Source organism: Nicotiana sylvestris, chromosome 2 (genome assembly GCF_000393655.2).
Source record: "Nicotiana sylvestris chromosome 2, ASM39365v2, whole genome shotgun sequence".
NCBI lineage: Eukaryota > Viridiplantae > Streptophyta > Magnoliopsida > Solanales > Solanaceae > Nicotiana > Nicotiana sylvestris.
In genome coordinates, this window is record NC_091058.1 from 121817748 (window position 1) to 121835371 (window position 17624).

Here is a 17624-nt window from a genome sequence, read left to right on the forward strand (position 1 = left end):
GAAGTGGCTGTTTAAAATTTTAGGTGCTATGCATTCATTTTATTATTCATCAAGGTTTGAGCCTCCCCTGTTAGGAAGCCTTGGTCAATCCTATATATGAGGTGAATTATGTTCTTAAACGACTGGCCTGTGATGTGTAATTTAAATAGACTTGGCTGTTTTCTCTTTTAACTGGTGGAGATTGCAGATTACATCTAGTTTTTTTTATCTCTAACTGGTGGAGATAGGTGTTTGACAGTGGAAGTTTAGATGGAGAAGAATGTTCACTCTTCTCACTTCTATTGTTGACCTGGGTGGGGGTGGAGCCAAAGGCGGATCTAGGATTTCTAGTAATGGGCGTACTACTAAAAAAAATGGAGGAAAAATGTATTTAGTGGGAATTGATTCCTATTCCTCTTGGTAAATAACTCAACCTTCAACTAGTACACCATTTAGCCTTCTTGGAGCATGGTGCCAACCGTTAATGTTGAATCAATTTTAGAAATATGTACATTAAATATCTAATTTTACGAAGAGACCATGGTTTCACATGTCCCATAATCTCTCGTATAAATTCGCCCCCGGTGGAGGGTGGAGATATGATGATGCTTCATGAATCTCAAGACTTCTAGGCTTTATCTCTTTAATTGCTCTCCAGATACTTGAGGCTGCATCTGCACTCCTGTCTCTTTATTTGTTGCTCATGGGAGGGAAGGGTCAACAAATTCTTGCAGTATGCTTTTAGAATTAGAGTTGTCTCTATGTCGTCTCAAAATCCTACAGAAGTTTGTGTACTAATTTGACAAGAAAAATCTTATGAGATGTGCTACTGATTTCTTCACGAGTACATGAAAGTGAGTAGCTACGCCGTAGCGAAGGTCAAAGATATTAATTTGTTGTAATGGCAATCTAATTTCAGTTTGGCGTTTCTTGGCACATTACTAGGACCACTTATTCTCACGAAGGAGAATTTTACACGGATTTAACATGAGTACTCAGTCGGTCTTTGGATAATATTTGATTGAAGTTTGAAAAAAGATTATTTGGAACTGAAACTTTATATTGAAGTTCATTTGCAAATACGGGTGACAAGTCACTATTTGCAATTACCGAGTTCAATATTCGAAATATTGAAATATTAAAACAATATTGGTGATTCAAAGATGCATAATTGCTCTGCTTCCTGCCAATGTTACAAAACGCATGTACCACATGGCTGTAAATCTTAGGCATAGACTATTTAACCTTTTTCTTTTTTGGGCAAATGGTAAGAGATTTTTGAGTTTTAACTTGGGAAATTTACGCAAAGTCCCATGCATTTAAAAAATATTACCCGAAAGAATACCTATTTCAAAAGTATTACTATAATGTATACTTAGTGAAAAATATTTATAAAATAGCCAGCAAATAGGTACGTTGTATATCGTCATAGTACAAAATTCACATTTTGCTTACCTTAAATAGATACAACAATGTGATTATGACTGTCATATACAATGGATGTACAATAATATGAAATATATATTGTATAAATTTTTAATGGACGAAACCGCTAAATGAGTTCAAGTGGATAATTCTTTTACTCCTTCTGAGTAGTTGTGAATTTTTCCCTTTTAACGTTCAGCGAACAAACAAGACGTGACAAAATAAAAATAATTTCCCAAAGGCCAAAGGGGCATTTGCATCTATACTCGTTTTTTGTGTCACGTTTTAACTTGTGTCCGCTTTGCAAAAAAAATTGCAAGCGTACCTGCTTTTTCGCATAACTTCAGCATACAGGGTTGAAGTAGGAAAGACAATCACGCAAAACTTCAGCATTTCTAGTAGACGAGCCTGAAGTTCAGCTCTAGAGCTGAAGTTTTTGTTTTGTAACTGGCGAACTTCAGCTCTAGAGTTGAAGTTTTGTTTTTGTAACTGGCGAACTTCAGCTCTAGAGCTGAAGTTTTTGTTTGTAACTAGCGAACTAGAGCTGAAGTTCAGCTGAAGTTTTTGTTTTTGTAACTGGCGAACTTCAGCTCTAGAGCTGAAGTTTTTGTTTTTGTAACTGGCGAACTTCAGCTCTAGAGCTGAAGTTTTTGTTTGTAACTAGCGAACTTTAGCTCTAGAGCTGAAGTTTTTGATTGCTGTTAACTTGCTTAGTTGCACCATGCTGATTGTTACGTACGAAGGCGGGCACAATCATTCCCTTTCAGTTGCAGAAACAAGTAGTCTAATTTTAGAGTCTTCTTAGTTAGAACAAATTGTAGTGATATTAAAATTAGGTTTATTTGCCCTGCAAAGAAGAAGGGTTTCCGATCAATGTAAACTGGAGTAATATGTTGGCTGGAGCAATTCTTCTTACTCCAGTGACTAACTACTGGTGGAAAAGTTTTTCTGTAAATTTGATAAAACAAGCATACTATGAGCAGCGTGTACAATCATAATTATAGCGATTCTGTTGAGGATGAGTTCTTCTTCTTTAAGCCATTGCTTGAGAATGGTGGTAGTATTAGAGAATTAATCATAGTGCCTTTCAGTTGTTAATAGAAGAAGAAGAAAACGAAGGAGGAGAAGGAGGAGGAAAAAGAGGCTGAAGTTATTATAAAACTGGGTACAGGTTAAAACTTTTTTAAAAAAATGGATATAGGTTAAATGGGGGCGACCAAATAAGGCGTCCCACGCAATTTTTACAAGGCCAAAGCTGCCTTTTTAAGAGTCCGGAACCAATATGTGGTTCTTTTGGACTCAAAGAACAAAAATATGTGGAAAAAAAATTAAGTGATATATATATATATAGCGTTTTTTTGAAAGACGCAATACTTTAACAGCCATTTGGCTAGTTAAAAAAAAGGCGTTGTATTTGAATTAATTTAAGCGAGAAAATATACGTCTTTTGTTAAGATGCTATATATAGCGTCTTTAAGATGCTATATATATAATAAAGAACGGTCTTCATCTTCCCCAAAACATAACAGACATCGAACCCCCCCCCCCCCTCATTTTAATCCAAAAAAGCTTGAGTGGAGCCCCCCGTTCCACAAAAAGTAAAGATTCTCGGTCCCACGTGTTAGCTAAGACGTTATCTCGGATGTTGTTGCTTGTTTCGGCTCCAAATCACAAAATTTTCGACTTTCTAAAAACCTTAAATCGAGGTATTTCAACTTAGTTTTTATTAAAACTTGTATGCATATTAGCTATTTTTTATGTTCTCTATATTATTTTGTGATTGTTTTGCGATTTAACTATTTTTTACTTTTTATCCGGACTATAGTATTAGTGTGCTAAAAAAATTTGTAAAATAGAGAAATTGTTATTAGTTGTTAAAAAAATATTAATTAGTTACTTTTTACTGTGGTATATGTAATTTCGTGATTGTTCTGTGATTAAATTGATTTGTTATTTTTATCCAATTTAGATTATTAATTTGCTAAAAGACTAGTAAACTAGATAAATTTTTACTTTAGTTCCCTGTAGTGGTATCTTGTGGTCTAATGTAGTGCTCATATTTATAATGTAGTGAACTTTTAGTGTAGTAAAACGTAGTATCCTTTAGCATAATATCCTTCTAGTTATAGAAATGACACATTTAAGTATCTCTTAATCCCAAAAATACGTGAAGAAGCTGATAGTTCAAACACAAACTATCTCCAATGATAGTCAACAAACGTAAGAACATAAGCATTCAGGATACATTGATGCTACTGCGCCTAAAATATTGTGTCAGAAACCAAAATGTGAATATTTAATAATTAAATCTTGTATAGTTATGAAAATTAATTATTTAATTTTGGTATAGTAAAAAATAAGTCAGTAAGAAACAAACAAACATATAAAATAATAAAACTAACATTTACAATAATAAAGTAACATATAAAATAACAGACCTGTTGAGTGAAAAATCGAAAAATATTTCTCATCATGAACATAAGAATTCAGGATACATTGGTGCTACTGGCCTCAATATTGTGTCTGGAACCAAAATATGAATATTTAATAATTAAATCATGTATAGTAAAAAATAGGTGAATAACTAACAAACATATAAAGTAATAAAATAAAAATATTAAAGTAACATATAAAATATAAAATTATAATATATAAAATGTATCAATCTAATAAATAATATAGTAAAAATATCTAAAAAAATTTAATATTTCAAGGTATTGCAATATATTTAAGCAGTGGAAAAGAAAAATAATATAATTAATTTTGTTTAATTTACAGTAGTCGTCATGGAGGTTCCGCCTTTGCATCCGGGACCTGCCTTCTTGGAGCTACTACAGTTATAGCCCGAGCATAGGTCTTCCTACATATGGGAGGGGCAATTATTGGCCCAAACTTCACGTTCTAGGAGAATAGACGATATGTGGAACTTCCTTAAGGACCGCCGGCTCCATCCTTGTGTAGTCAGACGCTTGCAGGATACGGGTTTTTATAGGATCATTGAGATCGGTCGGCTGCAGCTGGATTGGTCGTTGATCACGGCTTTGATAGAGCGGTAGCGACCAAAGACGCACACATTCCATTTGCTCATTGGCGAGGCCACTATCACGCTGCAAGACGTGGAGGTCCTGTATGGTCTGCCGGTTGATAGACTTCTTGTTGCTTTGCCGTAAGGCATAAGAGATTATATGGGAGCTCAGTACTTGGAGACGTTGCAGCAGCTCACTGGTTTTCGGCCAGAGGATGAGGGTGTATTGGTTGGGGCTAGTCGTCTTGCGTTGACGCTCGTCCGGCTGCATTTGGAGGCCATGCATGATGACATTGCTTATGATACACCGGATGTTCATATTAACCGGTACACGAGGTTGCTATTGCTGCTTATGTTTGGAGGCATATTGTTCCCGAACACTTCGGGAAGCCTAGTCAGCTTGAGATTTCTTCATCATCTTGAGCGGCTAGATGATTTACATCAGTACAGCTGGGGTGCTGCTGTTCTTGGTTACTTGTATCGGCATATGTGTCGGGCATGCATGGGCACCCAGCGAGACGTTGCAGGATTTACAGTGCTACTGCAGGTGAAAACATAGTTAAATACTCTCTTCATTATAACATACATCATAAAAATATACCTTAAAAATTTACATCCAAATTGTATTTAGGTTTGGACCTGGGAGCGGTTCCTGCAATTTCAGCCTACCTCTACCACCCATAGCTCAGGATGCACCACCTCCACCATTTCTCCCTTTGGCTAGGAGGTGGGTTGCTAGGCGGGGATACAGACGTGAGTATGAGGCTCGACATAATCCCCACTATTGCAGAGATTTGTTGGATTTGCTGGAGGACGCGCAGGTAATTCTATACTTAAGTTTACTTGGCTTGGATTTATATGTGTTTTGTATACTCACGGTTCATGTTTTTACGTAATAATTCATTTGGAGGCCATACAGCGACGAGCTAATAGCTAGTTTGCCCGATTATTGCTCGACCGAGCGACTTATCTAGAGTTCTTCCATCATGTTGATGTATCTCGATATTGTCGAGCATCATGCCACCGAGCGAGTCCTTCGCCAGTTTGGTCGACCGCAGCATGTACCTCCACCGCCCACTTGGGTTAGGACACATTACCAGCGGGATGATCGTTCGAGGGTTGACCAGGCATATGAGGCATGGCTAGAGGCGCAAATCGAGACTTGGGACCAATGGCATGACCTGATTCCACCACCCTCTCCAGCCCATCTTATAGATGGTGAGCATGTGTATATCGGCTGGTACCACAGCATTACCCGACTTATCGTCGGGAATCCCGTTCATCGCGCTGGCGGTCGGTTCGTTCCATAAGCCTGGAGGCATAAGGCACTGGTCTGTTATTTGGTATACCTAGTTATAACGTTAACATTATCGTTTCGCAATTAATATTTTACATGTTGTGCAGGTTATTGGACTACATATGTTCCACCAGTTGGGACTGCAGATGCAGCAGCATACCGGCGAGAGAGCGGCAATTTTGCACGACTATGGCCGGCAGGTTACAGATTTGGCTGTCCGGACATTACATTGAGCCCGGGATGATGGGCACTTATCATACGAGGCTAATTATATGGCGTCAGAGCAGTATCATCATGGGCCACCGATGCAGCCTGAACGTGGTCGATATGGTAGGAGTGTGCCACGAGGCGGGGTGTGCCACAAGGTAGGGGTGTCCCACGAGGTCGTGGGGGTTGGCGAGGAGGTGGTCCCCAGCAAGAGGGTGTTGAGGCACCTATTGAGGATGTTAGAGTTGATCAACCGGGTGACCACCCTGATCCTAGTGATGTGCCCTCATTTAGCCTAGGGCTTAATCTAGGGACTTCGCAGGTGACCTTGTCAGCTCCATTGTCGATTGCGGGCACGACCTTTACCTCACATGACTGGGATGAGTTGTTAACTGACCCTCTAGAGGCATCAACGGTTGCTGATACTCGTCCGGTACGAGATGTGGATAGTGGGCGCCGACTTAGTTATGGCTCACCACCGAGGGATGTTGAGGATCTTCCACAGGATTTGGTTAGTTTATATTACTATTACTTAATTTTTGTGTTTATCTTATTGATTAGTCATAAATATCTAAAGCATATTTTTTTTGAAGCCATCATCCTCGCCCATCGCGGAGGCCACTAGGTGCGACACTCACATGCCTAAGATGGATGAGTATATTCAGGAGCCCGCTGCGACCGTGGTAAGACATTTTAATTATATTTATGCATGCAACCCCTACATTATTATTATATATTTCATATACTAAAATATGTCATTATTTTGTATGTTACTGTTGCACCGACAGCCCCTTCTACCGAGCCTGTCAGCCTTACTGACGATCATGCTGCAGCTCATCCTCAGATAAAGAGGCGTCGTGATGAGGATGATCCTGATAGTGCAGCCGAGTGAGATGGGATGCGCCTCAGACCAACGACTACATTAAAGCATATAGGATGTGGAACACATTGATTTTTTTTTGTATTTTATGTACATATGACATTCAGTAAATAATGAAAACTATTTTTATTGTTTATATTATATGCGCATTATGTTTTTATTTCTCCGGTTCTTCGTTATTTTAATATTGCAACACAAATACAAATATAGCAACTTAACATAATTTAAATTCAGTACAACTAATGAAAATACCAGACACGAAAAATATAAAGATAAAATACTACACTCTACACATACATGTCACTGTTTAGTTACTACCGCCTAGTATTCTCTGCTACAACCACTTAAATTTCTCTTCCAGCCTATTTTTTTCTTTTTCCACCTCTTTTAGTTTCTCTTGCAATGCTGCAATTTCTCGTTTCATTTCAGACTCATGGCATTGGTATTCACAGTTCATATTCCAAATATACTGCAAAGATTTTTGTAGCATTTCTGCTTAATAGGTTCATCATAGTATTCCTCAAAATTGCAATAATTTCTGTCATTGCCTCCAAACCTGTTTACACACATCCAGTATCTGCGCTCAACATGACCATCGGACCAACATGACTTCATTATATAGCATTTGCCACAATAGCACATTGGTTGGTCATTGCGTCCAGACATTTGTTGATGCAAAAAAACCATACTTTTATGGAAAGTATTGCTATTTCTTTTAGTTAAGGGCAGATAATAACTAAAATGCAATAGTTATTTACAGACAAGGTAACACACATAACATAGTATTTAACTGTGCTATGCTTCGCGTGTTAAAGATTCTTTCGGGTACAATACAGCTTTTCCAGGCGAACAGCTTTTGCAGGTAAGCAGCTTTTTACATCGACAAGGCAACCCATATAACGTAGTATTTAACCGCACTATGCTTCGCGTGTTAAAGATTCTTTCGGGTACAAAACAGCTTTTACAGGCAAGCAACTTTTTACGTCGACAAGATAACTCACATAACGTAGTATTTAACCGCGCTATGCTTCGCGTGTTAAAGATTGTTTCAGGTACAATACAACTTTTTCAGAAGTTATCTTTTGCAGGCGAGCCACTTTTTCATACTTGTTAGAAATAGTATAAGGAGGTTGTATATAAAATTTGAAATCATTTAATGGAGATTCGTCTACAAACACTTGCGTCTTTTCTGAAATTTAACTTAAATCTTGCTCAAATCTACTTCAAATCACTTCAAATTTAAATTTTTAACTCCTTTACTTAAGATTGTTGTACTGAAGTATTAATGTTAAATATCAATAAGATTTAACAACAATAGAAACATGATTTTATTTCATACATTCTTCAAGATAAACAAGTACATACACTTATTGCAACCATATTACAAATAAGATACACAAAACACTATGTGTATCCTTGATAGTTGGGCACAATAGATGAACTTCCACTATGAGTTGCATTACCACCGCTACCCAAACCAGCTGAAGTACATTTATGACGGTCGTGTCCTATTTGCGAGCATATGCCATATTTATGCACATAAACGGTATCACCAACATTCATTTGGTTCCGTAAACGCGCTCTTTTCTACACTTGTAGCTTACGCAAATAGTCCTTGTTACACACCATAGGTGTTTAAGTGGTTCCGACGGCCAATAATGCTCAGCACACACTAGCTGCAACTGCCCACTATAGGTGTTTAAGTATGCAGCAATACTATATTGCTTATCAATATAGTTGGTTGGCTATAAACCTGTATGTTGAAAGCACTTGATGGCATGTGAGCACGGCATATGGTAGATGGACCATTTTCCACAATAACATAACCTACTGGCTTCATTTACGGTATGTATATTATTCCCTCAGTTTTGATGGATAGCGGTGCGAACTTCAAAAATATTTCGCTCATGGCAATACTGTAAAAATGAATGTCAATGTGCTCGCCTCCTGTATTTCTCAAATTTTTTCATTGGGTTTGGCATAAATTCAACACCCTCTCCATCAATTCTGATGCACCTCTATGCCTTTCAACAAAAGTTTGAATGACATCCGCACCATGGCAGTGACATGCAATCCATGTGCAGACTTCAATAACTCGTTGAAAGACTCTGACACATTTGTAGTCAGGGTTCCCCATCGTCTGCCACCATCCGCATGCAATGTCCACTTGTCAAGCTCATGTTGCATCAACTAATGATAGGCTCTTTCGTCTTCCTGCCTGATCGATTCCATGCGCCTCATGAATTTGCACTCTTGATGATCAGTTGCAGCCATCCATATTAAATCATGCAAGTCTTTGTTGGGATGTTTCTTCTGGAAATTGACCTTCAGGTGCCTCACACAGTAACGTAGGTATGCATACTATTCCTTCCATTCAGGCAAATGCTATACAAAACTTAAAATACTGCCATGCCGATCAGATATTAGACAAATACCTGAACGTTGTTTGACAACGTGCTCCTTCAAGTGGTTGGCACAAATGGCAAAAGCTAGGGAAAATATTTGTCCATTAGCATCTACTGTAACGGTGATCAACAACTTAATATCATACTTTCCATAGAGATGAGTACCGTCTATGGACATTATCGGCTGGCAATGCACAAAACCATCAATTGTTGGTTTAAATGCCCAGAACACGATCTAAATATATATTCTGGTATTCCCGCATGCACTCCGATCAAGCTTCCATTCAACAACAGTCCCGGGGTTAAAGTGTTGCAATGCGGCCATGTACCTAGGTAGAGATGCAAATGATTTATCCCAGTCACTATAAACAATTTCAAACGTACGTTTGCGCCCGAGATATGCCTTTCTTTTGGTAATGGTACGCCCATATTTCTAGTGGACGGATATAATACACTCTTTGATCTTGTACCTTATGGACGCTTTAATGTGTGGAATCAAGATAAGAGAAATCAAGTCAACATCCAAGTTGAAGTGATTCCCACTGAATGTGTCCATTTCACAATTGTGGGTGCCAATGTATTTACCCACTTTTCACATATTTGTTTTCTTCTTTATCGCACGCAACATCCAATTACAACCGGTAAACCATCTACGGCAAATAACCTTGTATCCATCCGGAGATAACTCTAATACTGCATCTCACGGCACTCTTTTACGCTGTACATTTTCACCGCCCTGATTAGGCATGCCTTATCAGGAAAAAGCATGCCCTTTGACAGCACCGTTGGTCTAGATTCATCCCATATTGCTATCGAATTTCATCAATATCCCTTGTGAGGGAATCCACATCCGGCGTACTTGGCAAATGATCAAGGTAGAGAATATGCCTTGAATGAAACGGCACGTGGGACTCATACACTCTTGGTCTAAAAGGAGGTGGAGCATGCTCCCTCGTCAAATCAGGTTTGGCATTCTCTTCTCCTCATCATCACCCTCGTCAGGAAAGGGTGTGTCATCTCCAGACTCATCGGCATTGTTGTCATAATCACTATTCTCTTCCTGACTCTGCGCATCTGCCAGATCCCGCGTAAATACATCGTCTTCGGGCAATTGAGTGAGGACAAGACCATCAAGTTGCTCGTTTTCACTGCACAACCAAAGAAATAATGAGTTACTGAAATTGGTCCAACAATACATATAACTTTATATATTCACTTACAAATCATAATGTGTTGATATCCCATGATGTACATTATCTTATTGATGCTGACTCCCAATGGACCACCATGATCCAACACACCAAAACTAGGCATATTCCAACTGGCTGTTGGTTCATAACTTGTAAAATTCATATATGGTCGGTACCCCATGTGGAATATATGAGTGTTAATACAAATACAATACACAAAAATATACATTGTAACACAAAGGAAAATTAAAGTTTACCACCTGGCTTGTGGATTATGTATACTAGGGAAAAAATTATTTTCTCGCTCCCCATTGGCTCGTGGAGATAAGTTTAGATCCGGTCAAACTCTTTCAGCCGGAACCTGTTCGGCTAATACTGCTCCAAAATAAATACTCGATGATTGAGGGATTTCCCTACTTTGCGCAACCTCATTATTGCGAACGTCTTCAGCCTTGACGTACATTTCCAACAGTTTTATCACAATAAATTCCCGGTATTCATCCGGAGTCTCCAAAAAAACTCGCAGAGTTTCATCGTCTTCGATGTTAAACTCAGCATAACAAGCGACTCCTTGCGGAGTCACAGAATACGGATATCTTCCGGTTATTTTAAGATTCACCGAACGTTTGCTCACATTATTTTTTTTTACATATCAACGATACCAATTTAACATATTCTATTGTAAGTGGCAACTTAACATGAGACTGTGGAGATAAACTATAGTTTACTGAGTTATTCGCCACCACAACTTCACCCTCCCCCCCCCAATATAATGAAACCCTAATTTTTCGCTCTTCACTTTTCAGACATTATGAAAAAATGCAAAACAACTTAACAAAGAAAAATTTCAGAAGACTTGAAAATGTTTATGAATGGATTTTTACAAAATCCTTCACCTCTTTAAATAAGGCAAAAACTAGTCTGGGGGTTCAATTATATGAGATATAGCGTCTTTTAAAAAAATGTTATACCCAGTTGAATTACCATTATGTCAGTTAAGCACAGAAGAATTATTTGTGGGTCCACTTCATATGTATAACGTTTTACTAAAGAACGCTATATATGTAGCATTTTTTTTAAAAACGCTATACTTAACATTAAAGTATAGTGTCTTTCAAAAAATGATATATATATTTTGGTTACTAAATTTTTTTCCACATATTTTTGTTCTTTGAGTCCAAAAGAATCACATTTTGTTCCGAACTTCCTTTTTAACCACTAGAAGCGCAAACGGTCTTGATAGTTTTCTTCTGTAAAATTCCTTCTGTGAAAAAGTCACCTCGTTGTTCCAGCATGTGAGGTAGTATCTATTTATGTACTTTGGCCAGGTAAAGGGGTGATGAAATTAGATTTGCTTACTGGTGTCGTACGGAGAACAATACATAAGCATAAATTGCTTGCGCTATAAATTCCCCCATAGGTAAAGCATAAGATACTTCCATTAAGTAGGGCGTTCAGCTGCTTACGTGTCATATCTTTGGGACAAAAGACTGCCGTTTGAAATCTTTCTTTCATATTGTAAGGTTTATTATTAGAGTTAATACCCTAAAATCCCCCTAAACTATCATGTTTTTGTCAGTTCCCTACTTAAACTTTCGGTGTCCCCAAAATCCCCCTGAACTATATTGCATTTCATATTAAAACCCTCTCATTACATTCTTAGTGGTGCGTCTAGTACACACTCCCTTTTTAACCACATTTGGTATTCTTTCATCAATATGTGTAGGACATGAAAGAAGATTAAAACAAGAAAGAGAATACATCATTCCAGAGGAAACAAAAGAGGAAAAATGTTTTCAGAGAAAACTCATATGAAGAACCGAAGAAAAAAGGTTAAAAAATGAAGGTGAAAAATAAAGACGAAAGGTGACAAAATAAGGAAGCATGATGAAAAAAATGAGGAAGAAAGGTGGATATAACTAAAATAAGAAGAATATTTATTAAAAAAAAAAATTGAAAGAGGGTTAGACTAATTAGCCGTTATTTTTAGGTGGGCTGCCACGTGCTTCCAAGCGAGTTTTTACACACGTTATGTCAGGTCAGCAAAGAGAGTTTGTTTTAATATGAAGTACAATATAGTTCAGGGAGGTTTTAAAGACACCGAACAGTTTAAATAGGAAACTGACCAAAATGTGATAGTTTAAGGGGGTTTTAGGGTATTAACTCTTATTATTAAGGTACCAAGATGGTAAAAAAAAGTACAAAAGACCTATTGCAGGGGATGACCATGCAGTCAATTACTTCCTTTTTTCCAAGTCTAGGAAATCCATATATTGGCTAAGACTATCCACCATAGAACTTTTTAAAAACAAATTTTAGAGGCATTTATCCTTGATCCTGGAGATGTGGGTTTTCTGGCTTTTAGAACATGTCTTGTTCCTCTCAAGCCAAATGGTTCAGAATATACACATATGAGTAGTCCTCTTAATCTGCTTCAAGGCTCTAGGAGTTCTCTGATGTTGCCAGCATTCCATCAGATCTCTTACCTTCAGTGGCTTTACCCAGTAGATTCCTCAGATGTTTAGGAACAATTCCGAGCATTCTCTAGTTACTTTGCAGTGCAGGAGGAGATGTTCTATTGTTTCTTGGTCATTCTCACATAAATAGTATCTCTTGCACAATAGGAATCCTCTTTGACAGGTGCCATAGTCTTCCAAATCGACTTCCAAGGCCGGTTATCATCCCATTGATCACCTTGCTTCATTAATAAACTATAACAATTGCTGATAAAGAAACTCTCGTCTTTACTTGCTGCCCAACTGAGAGTATCCTGTTTGTTTTGAATAATCTGTAAGGCTCCAGCATCTGAAGTAAGTGAAAAAAAGTCTTACTTTCCAGTCATTCAAATTTCTCCTGAAACTTTAAGTGCCATCCTGTGCTTGAAACTTAAGCATCTTACACAATACCATACTTGTTGGTGGAACAGTTGAACAGAACTGGAAATTTGGACATTAAACTATCATCTCCCGCCCAAGTGTCTGCCCAGAAGCTGAAACTACATATGTTGGCAGAATTCATCCCATAGCCAAAAAGAAGTAACAAACACTGTGCATCCTAGCCACGGAGGTAGAAATGGTAATTTGCCTGCTTATGAAGAACAGTGGTTTTAGGCAAAATGGTCACTTTCTGCTCCCTCTCTTGCCAACCCCAAAGTTCTCTCCAGCAATCTAAACAAAGCAACTCGAAAGAGATCAGCTCCTCGTATTCACGGTTATCTAAGCAACATCCACAATTGATACAACGTTCAATGCATATAGTACAAGCCCTGCATAACTGAGTGGCAGATTGCTTCCTTTGGCAACTCTCTGAGGGGCAATCATAAACTAGTCTAAGTTGCTGGCATTTCGGGCAAACTTCAATATCCAAAGCGCAGTCATCATCAGAATGGCCACTACCCAAAAACCGCGGCTCACGAGTAGTTGGCAGCTTGCTATTGTCTTCACCAATTAAGAGCTTGAACTCTTCAAAGTGTTGGTTTGTCACACCAAAGACTCCATGAATCCCTATATACTTAAGTCTGTTTTTTCCACCAGACTTGAAGACTTTTAAGTTAGACAGAATACCATCAGCGGTGAGTCTAATGCACCCTGGGACACTTAACTGCATATACACAGGCAAACATGAAATCAGAAAACTAAAATAAGTTAGAAGTAATAGAATCGAATCGAAAACTAAATACAAGGTATGAAGCACTTTATAGTAAGAAATTTAATGGAGTAAATGAACTTCCCAAGGGGTTAAAAGGAGGCGAGGTGAATGGCAGACACTTCAGTATAAAGACTACCAAAAACCAGTTAGACATAAGACCTTTCCATTCCGGTTACAATTTGTCACTTTCTAAAGTTGTGTATATGAAATTGTTAATGCCATCTACCAGCAGAAGCATATCAATTTAAAAATGAAACCAATTAATTATTTCTATTGACAGATTACTAAACACTGCACGTGTTGAAGAGCAGTATTAGACATAATAGATAACATAAAAAGCATTTCCGCGGGGAAAGATCAATAGGTGTAAAATAATGAAATAGATGAATGAAACAGTGAGGAATCTCAGCACACACTTCTAGTTAATAGTTGTACTGGTGTATGATGAAATCAAAGTTACAAAGTTCAATGAATGTCCTATGGATTGTAAAATATTTTTAAAACAACTATAATACATCAATTCCAAGGTAGTTTGGATTGGTACATGAATCCTAATAGTACCACTTTGCTTCATCTGGACCCCCTTTATACCCCTTTTATTTCAATACTCAACAATCTGGGTTCCTATAATAATTAATGTCTCTACATTTTCTATTGACATATAAATCTTTAAGCATACAAACAAGACTCCTAAAAGTACCAGGCCTAATGTAAATGTACCAACTTTTTTACTTCTGTTGTTTTCTGTTTCTGTAAGTCCTCACGGATCGGAGGAATTTGAGATCTTTTGAGCAACTTACTTCTTTGTAATTTTAGGTTTATATCATTCCCCATCATAGTGCCATAATTACAGACAAGAACAGTAAGATCTACGTTGAACATGACCAAACCATCTCGTGGTGACTTCCTCTCGTTTATCTCTATGTCAGCTACTTGCCAATCCATATGATGTGATCATTTCTATATCACAGCACATTTAGCTTTACGTCCACATTTCTCCAATACTAATCTTGTGGAAAATTTAGGTCTTAGAGGTCAAACATTAAATTCCATATGATATTGCTAGTTCTATACCCATTCTACTAAACTTGCCTTTCATTTTGGTATGTCTCTTCCTATTAATGAAATCAAGAACTTTTTTTGAAACTGGTAACTTTTCTACATTTCATATGTAGCAAAACCGTACTTAGGTAGTACTGAAACCATATATACAAGAGACTCTAACTATCACTGACACTCTCTATATTGAATCTAAAACATCAATAATGGTGTCAGTATCATTTGTGTAGATCTGATTACACCAAAAACACAATAGCAAAATAAAGTTTAACTTGATCTTTTGCACTCCATTTTCCACATTCTCAATGTAGCAAAATAAAGTTTAACTTGAAATCGAGAACTTTAAAATTATGATATGAGACCAATAAAGTGAGCACAGAACATAGTAACAGCACAACTATAATAAAAGCATGATATGTATCGTGCTACTCTTAATTCAGATATGAGACTTGCCAATCATGCCAACTTTACTATATGATGACACCTTATAAGACACAAATTGAGCAAAATCATCAAGAGATAGTGACAAGATTTAGCTAGGTAAAACAATAACTGACCTTTGTCAGGCTGGGATTCCTCTCAAGTACATGCTTCAAACCAAGAATAGTGATCTTTAAGCAGTAAACGAGACTAAGAGAATGAAGATGACCTTGAGCCCTATTTGTCAACTTTATAAGAATATCATCTGTGATGTTAGGATTAAGTGGATAATCAATGTGAATACTTCTCCACAAAAGTGGATCTCCTCTAACAGCATCACGTAAAGATTTGCATACTCTTTCGACAGCAAGAAGGTCCCCCAAGTCTAAATAACCAAGGGCCAGCAACAGTGCATCTGAAGGATCACCTGCATCCATATCAGACTGATCATTAATTCCCCCTTGATCATTATCCATTGAATCATCTCTGAGAATCCAATAATTCTCATAACTAAAACCCATAATCTCTGTATTCCCATTCATCAGACCATGGCCACCTTCCAATCCCTCACTGAGATCCATTCCAAACAGCTCACAATTTCCATCAGTCTTACCTGCATCCTGATGAATTCTCACAGTGCCACTCAATACAAAATCAAGTTCCGCAAGCAAATGATCGTCCACCCCCTTAACCTCAATCTCATCTGACATAAACCCAAGAGTCTTTAACCCAAAATCATTCTCAAGATCCTCTAAGAAATCAGCGATGGTCATGAGACCAGTGCCTTTGGTTGTAACATCCATATTAAAGGGATCCTGAGGCAACAAATCAGCAATATCATCCGAACCCTTATTAGCTTTTCCACCTTTATAATCATAAAGCTCCTCCATTTCACAATTCAAACCCCAAAAATCACCAAACCCACCCACTTTATCATTTAAGCATCTCTCCACGGAACACCCATTATCAAACCCGATCCTAGTTAAGTATCCCTCTTCTTGATTCAAGGCCATAGCGCCGAGGTGCAGATCTAGCTTGTAACCTATGGTTTCAAGTGAACCCAATAGCTTTTTCCCAAACGCTATATATGTATTAAGAAATCCACTAACTATCTACAAATATTTGACTATGAACCCAGTTTTTACATATCTTGAGGTTGTGGTAGGAACAATAAACTTCAAACCCTGAATCCCTCTTTGATAGCGTCTACTCAAAACAGTCACCAATAACCTAAAAGGATAAAATTGATCACCCACCCAGAGAACACCAAAACCCGCAATACTCAAATGCAGATTAAAACAAAAACACCAAAAAATTCCCAAAGTTTATTGTGAAGAGAAATTCAGAAACTTGTTGCAGCTCAAATATTTAAGAGAAATTAAACCAAATACGAAGAGGAAAACAAACGGATGAAATGGATTAACATACCGGAATTGGCGCAATAAAACTAGTGGTAATAGAAAGCGCAGCTATAAGACGCAACACAACAATATATAGACGATAGTATGTGAGAAGATTGAAATCAGATTTGATATTGGAATGGGATAAGTAAGGAGGAGGAGGATAAAGAATCAAATCCAAATCCCAGAAGGAATTGAAATAATGAACTTTTCAACTATTACACGCGTGTTACGTAGACGGTAGGTGTTGTTTTTGTGTCTGAGAATCGCTAATTTTGGTGGAAGAGAAAGAGAGAGAGAGAGAGAGAGACGCTTCATGAATCTACGAAGTCTTTTCTTGGTGGGAACATGTGGCGCGAGAGATTAGTGTTCCTCTTGAGATTAATACATGCTCCAAAATTGGGCCGAATTTATTAAAGAGATCTTTACACAAGTAGCCGGCTGAATACTGTTTACATACTTTGTTTAGCCCATATACATAAATTAATTATAGAGAAATATATTTTTTCAGCCGTTATAAAAAATATAACCAATAAAATATACTATCTTTTTTGTATACATATAATATTTATATTTTATATATTTTTGGCTAGCGACTGCAATTAGTTTCAGCAAACGGACAAATTTTGTATTTTGCACTAAATTATATACTGATTATACACGATTACATACATATTATATATAGACTA

The 17624-nt window shown here is 37.5% G+C and overlaps 1 protein-coding gene across 1 annotated transcript; it reads right to left on the minus strand.

The window, feature by feature from the left end:
• Positions 1-12541: 12541 nt before the first annotated feature.
• Positions 12542-17295, minus strand: LOC104214558 (F-box protein SKIP14-like). The gene is made up of 3 exons (XM_009764256.2): positions 16964-17295; positions 15673-16765; positions 12542-14008 (listed from the first exon to the last, which is right to left on the minus strand). The coding sequence occupies exons 2-3, from the start codon at positions 16546-16548 to the stop codon at positions 13463-13465; spliced, it is 1422 nt and encodes a 473-aa protein (XP_009762558.1). The 5' UTR covers positions 16549-16765; positions 16964-17295; the 3' UTR covers positions 12542-13462.
• Positions 17296-17624: the final 329 nt, after the last annotated feature.